The 6,000-nt window shown below is 42.5% G+C and overlaps 1 protein-coding gene across 2 annotated transcripts in view; it reads right to left on the bottom strand.

Moving 5' to 3' along the window:
• USP38 (ubiquitin specific peptidase 38) overlaps positions 1-5,490 on the bottom strand; it is a 31,335-nt gene extending 25,845 nt beyond the window's left edge. Inside the window, exons 1-2 of one of the 2 annotated variants that reach the window (XM_012783817.2) lie at positions 4,246-5,490; positions 2,344-2,479 (exon numbers count right to left, since the gene is read on the bottom strand). In XM_012783817.2, coding sequence (XP_012639271.1) covers positions 2,344-2,479; positions 4,246-4,927 — 818 coding nt within the window. In that variant the 5' untranslated portion in view covers positions 4,928-5,490. Of the gene's footprint in view, positions 1-2,343; positions 2,480-4,245 lie in introns of those variants that run through there. The other variant, XM_076010601.1, reaches the window with a different exon arrangement.
• Positions 5,491-6,000: the final 510 nt, after the last annotated feature.

Genomic DNA, 6,000 nt, shown 5'->3' on the forward strand with positions numbered 1-6,000 from the left:
TTGCTGTGAGCTAGGCTGACGCCACGGCACTCACTCTAGCCTGGACAACAAAGTGAGACTCTGTCTCAAAAAAAAAAAAAAAAAAAAAAAAAAAAGATATCAAGAAGATGAGGAAAAAATATAGATCAAATATGGCAAGGGGGTGGTTACTATAAATTAAAAGCAGTGGGGGTAGTAGTCATACAACAGGAACAATATTTACATAGACTTTTCTCAAATATACAAAGCAATTTCACAAACTTCTGAAAGTTAAAGAGAGAATGAGCAATAACAAATTGTAAGTAAAGTTACAGATAAATTGATTCAATTAAATTTAAGAGCGCAAGGATAAAAGTTAGAAGAAAGAGACGTTCTTAAACAATGGAACAAAAAGGGGGAGAAGGTAGAGAAAATCAAAGTCCCCAGAGTTTGTGCTACAGAGAATGAGATTAGTATACATGTAGTTTTTGAGAACTCATGAAATAATTGAAGATAATTGAACTGAACATGAATAATTCAGTTTATATGTTACCTTATGACTATAAATTTATAACAGGGCACAGAAACCATTTTGTTCCAAATCTTTATATTTCATTTAAATATGCTTAATACATATATATACACATACCAGAAAAAGTAGAAAAAAATTAAAAAACAAAAATAGGCAGGTATAAAACAAGAACAAGTAGATAGAAAAAGTTCAATTAGAAAAAAAGAGTCAATGATATAAAGAAACTCAATAGCTGGAATAAACTCTACAGATGAGCATCTTTGAAGAGAATATTACTGAACTGCAAGACAGTACTGATACTCTTCCCCTTCAGATAGCCACAAGTTTGCTTCCTCACTTCCTTTATTATGGTAGCTTCAATGAAACCTTCCTCATCCACTAACATTTTATTTAAAATTGCAAACCACTGCCCCACAACCTATCTCTGCTTCTTATCTACTTTTTTCCACCTGAAACACTTATCACTATCTAACATCCTAAATTATTTTACCTCTCACATTTAATCAAATCAATTTTAAGATGCATAATTAGCTTATGTACCATTAAAGCAAGAAAAGTCATGCTAATTTAACTAGAACACAAATGACTGGGCATTTCCACATCTGAACATCTTTGAAATTAAAAGGCATAGTAGAATCAGTGAAATATGTTATTAGTTTATTATCTGCCTCCCCATTTAGAAAGTAAGCCCAAGAAGGTAGATATTTTTATCGGTTTGTTAAAGGATTTTTTGAACACTGCCTGGCACTCAAGGCAAGGGCTCAAATAAATGTGATTTGAATAAATGAATGATTGAAGAAAAGTACAAAAGTTATACCTAGAAATATAAGTGTAAAACTGTAAGACTTTAAAGATAAAAACAGAAAAGTTACCAGAAAAGCCTGACCACTCAAAAAGGAATGTTAATCAGAATGACAGATAACTTCTCATCAGTAAAAATAGATGTTCAAAGACAATGCAATATTATTTTCAAAATCCTAAGAGAAAATGGCTATCAAATTACAATTCTGTACCATGCCAAATCATCTATTTAAGACTAGAAGACAGGCTGGGAGTGGTGGCTCACACCTATAATCCTAGCACTCTGGGAGGCCAAGGTGGGAGGATGGCTTGAGCTCTGGAGTTTGAGACCAGCCTGAGCAAGAGTGAGATCCCATCTCGACTAAAAATAGAAAGAAATTAGCTGGACAACTAAAAACATATGGGAAAAATTAGCCGGGCATAGTGGCACATGCTTGTAGTCCCAGCTACTCAGGAGGCTGAGCCAGAAGGATTGCTTGAGCCCAGAAGTTTGAGGTTGCAGTGAACTAGGCTGATGCCACAGCACTCTAGCTCAGGCAACAGAGTGAGACTCTATCTCAAAAAAAAGAATGAAAGAAAACAAAATACTAGAAGACAAAAATAAATAAATAAATAAATTTCAAATAGATAAGGGTGAAGAGTGTATTAACCATTGTGCCTGGCTGAAAGAGAAAGTAAAGTATGCACTTACTAAGCAAAAAAAAAAAAAAAAAAAAAAAAAAAAAAAAAGAATAGGTTGCAGGAAACAATAATGAGCAAAGAAATTAGTAAAATACTGTATACTGATAATCAAACCAACTTCTGACTGTACAATAAGGGTATATGTGTGTATATTTTGGAAATTAAAAAAAGTAAATGGCTTTGTGAATTACTGGTATGCCTGTAGAGACTATAAGGCAAATAATTCATTCTAATTAATTTGGAGAACATATATTTAATTCCATGACTTTAGTTTTAAACACATCTGTCATTTTTCATTACTCTCAAAATACAACAAAATACCTCCTCTTCCCAAATCTACAATTACCATCTATAGCGTCATGAAGAAGTACCTGCAAAGGGCTTGGGTCATACTTGCATCTTTTACATTTGGATCCGTAGTAAGGCTCCTGATGAGAACTGTAATCATCTGAAGAGGAATATGCTGCACAAGGCTTGCCAATGCTACAGAAGGTTCAAATGATGCATCTATATTTTTAATTAAAAAGAAAAAGGAATATGGCAAGAAGGTTCAAGTGAAGTATTTAAAGAGAACAAAACAACACTTTACCACCAAAAAAAAAAAAAAGGAATTGCAGCAAAGGTGTTAATCAGGAAGCAGTTGTTATGCTATACCTCATGGGCCTCTAATGTACAAGAAATGTTAAATTTCAGAAATGAAAGATTAAGAGTGAATAGCAATGATCACTCATCCTATAGACAGAATACTAAAATATAAAAACTGTTATTTACCATGGCCATATTTAGCTCGTAAGTTACTTTAATTTTTCACAATTTACTAGTATCAAGCTATTTTGTGATAAAATATTCATTTGAAAAGCAGTAGTTAGAGAAGAAACACAAGGTATCATTTTGATGCAGATCTTCCAAAATAATGTAGCACTATTATAGTAGTCATTACATTGCTCTAAGGAAGATTTTTAAAATCTCTTAAAGAAGTAGAAATTAAAGTGAATTTGAGGGGTGAGGAGGACACTGCTTAAAACTATATCAAAATTAATCAAATTCAAGATGAGCACCTTTACTGCTACAGTTGAAAAAGCTGGAGGGAACCTATGACAACACAGGCAGTACAAATAAAATTACAATAAGGAAAAAAAAACCCAACTCAGATACCACAAACTTATAGTTGGTAATTCTTTCATAAATGTATTAAACTCATAAGAATGTGCGGAGTTTGTTAAAACTCTCTTCTTATTTCTGGTTCTTAAGATAAAAGGAGGATGCCTCCTTCACAAGTTCAATTTCATACAGCCAGAGTCCCCACTGGGGGTATAATCAGGGAGAATGGTTCCAAGTAGAGAGGAAGTAAACTTGGTTTTGAGCCTATTATCTCACAACCTACAGCCTTTAAAGCTCCAAGACACAATAAGGAATATAAAGCACTGGTAAAATTCTTGGGCAAGAAAGCATTTTCTAGCCAAGTTATCACTTGACCCTTTCCTGCTTTCTCAGGATGCAGTTCATGGGCATAAAAACATCTACATATTTAAGTCCTCATACTCTCCCTTCCCTCATTCTACCTGTATCCCTTCTTACACACAATATTGTAGACAGAAAACGCCAGTATTTAAAAACTACATAGTTAACTGGGATAATTCAGTAATAAACTGCACAATCCCAAGAATTCAAAAATGAGGGCAAAACTCAGTACAACAAAATGATAGGGACATGTACAATAACAACATGGTAAACATTATGATACCATTAGTCATTACTGAATAGAAGCTTTATATAGTAGCCATCATCCTCAAAGCATTCCAAATAACTGGAGCAAAGGCTAGGTAATTAAGCAACTTGTTTGGTGCTAAAGGTCTCAGACCTAGACATTCTCAACCTTTAAAGTAGGAAAGCTGCCTGTTTTTAAGGTACAAAGTGACAACATGAAAAAGGCTGTGGATGTGAATAAATTTTGGATGACGGTCTTAGGATTTGCTTCACTTAAGAATGTTTACGGAGCAGAAAGCAAACATGGTGTGTGTGTGTGTGAGAGAGAGAGAGACAGAGAGAGACAGACAGACAGACACACACACACATACATATTCAATTTCCATGATAGTAATGAGTGAGATGTGCACCATCTGGGGATGGTCATGCTGGAGACTCAGACCACCTCCCCCCCTTGTGGGGGGAGGGGGGGAAGGGCATTTATTGAAACCTTAAAATCTGTACCCCCATAATATGCCGAAAAAAAATTTTTCCATGCTAGTCTCCTTAAATATAAGGATCCTTACCTGTGGAAGAGATGCTTGCAAAAACTTCTTGCAGAGAAGGCAGCAGTGTGGCAGGCTCAGCCTTCCAGATGTTCTGCAGCAAGTTACTCACTTTTGTCACCTGAGAGACATATTCTCGCAGCTCTCTCTCCTGGGTGGACACGCACTGGAAGTGGCCTATGGTTCGAACCAGCTGTTGACAGAAGGTGATGGACAATTTCCCTTTGGGGATGCATTGCACAAAATCGGTCAGAAGGTCGCTCAGGCGGGCACAGAGCTGCGGCTCTGGCCTCTCACATACAATCCGTAGCACCTCTACCTGCAGCAGGCTGAAGAGGTCCAGCACCGACGGACAGCTCATAATCAGCTTCAGGCCATTATGAATGTAGTCCAGAATGGCTACGTCCTTTCTGTCCAGCGAGTGGTAGCCCTGCTGAAGGAGCCCCAACACGAAGGTCTTGTTGAAGAAGGCCTCAAACTCTGGCCGGTGGTACCGTGCGTAAGCCTCCAGCACCTGGTGCCCCACCTGCCTCTGGAAAGGGTCCTGGCCCTCCAGGATGAGCCGGGTCGTCAGGTCAAACATGGCCTCGCACTGCGCCTCGTCCAGCCAATGCTCCGCCGATTCCACCACCTTCCGCACAATCACCCGCTTTAGCGGCAGCGGATGTGAAGAACTCACCAGGCCCTCCAGGATCTTGTCCATTGTCGCCTCGCTGCCAGGCTAGGGCCAGGGGGTAAGGAGCGGACGGCGGCAGCCCCCAGCCGGAGCAGGAGAGCCCCGGGGCGGAGATGAACTTGGAGCGCAGCAGCAGCGTGACCGGCCACCGCCACTGCCGCCTCAGCAGCCACATTTATCGGGTAGGGGGGCCCATCCAAGCCGGCGCGGGAGCTGGCGAGCCTGGGGAGCGTAAGAACCGACACCACCCACGGCTGGCCTAAGGCGCCTGAGGCCTGTACTCCGCCGCCGCCCCGGGCCCTCGCTCCCTCTCAGCATCAGCGCCGAGGGGCCAGCGGGAGCCCCTCCAGCAGCGTCTGCGGGCGCTCCGGGCCCGGGGCTGCGAGCCAGTAGGTGGAGGAGGCGCCCTCCGTGCTCCGGGCCAGGTGCGGGCGTCCAGGCTCAGCAAGTCTTGAGAAAGAACCGGCCCTGGGCTGAGTCAGGAGGCGCTGTCACGAAGGGTGCCGGATCCGCCGGGGAGAAGAGACCGAAGCGAACACCCTTGACCCGGATTCAGAAGAGCCGGCAAACAGGAAGTGAAGAACATAGGAACCTCCCGAAAGGCCCGCCCCTCCCCGCTCCCGTCTTCCTTCCCCGCTCCCTTCCTCGCTGCTCGCTCCTTTCCTGCCTCCCCACCTCCCTCTTCCTTCCTCCCTGCCCGCTCCTCCTCTTGCACTCCAACTCGTAGACTCCCTCCCCACTGCGCTCGGCCCCCGACCCCCGCCCGCCCCGCCCATTCGCTGCCAGGCGCGGCCGCCTCCAGTCGAGTCACGCGGCGACACTCGCGTCACTGGGGAGCGTGTGTCGAGTCACAGGCGGTCTTCCTGGCAGAGCGGCCCTGTGGACGCCGTGTAGGTGGTTGGGACTCGAGGATTCCCGCGGCTGATTTCCGTCGTTTTTGTCTGGGGCAGGTTACTCGTGAAAACTCAAGAAAGTGCTGTTTATGTAAAGTCCAAGGAAAAGAGCATGCGGGGAGAAAGAAAGGAAAACTCAAGATTTGAATTGAGAAGTCATTTAATGTCCTGGCTCGTCCTTCAAGAAATGCTCTAGAGTGCCTGCTT

Source organism: Microcebus murinus, chromosome 15, assembly GCF_040939455.1.
Source record: "Microcebus murinus isolate Inina chromosome 15, M.murinus_Inina_mat1.0, whole genome shotgun sequence".
NCBI lineage: Eukaryota > Metazoa > Chordata > Mammalia > Primates > Cheirogaleidae > Microcebus > Microcebus murinus.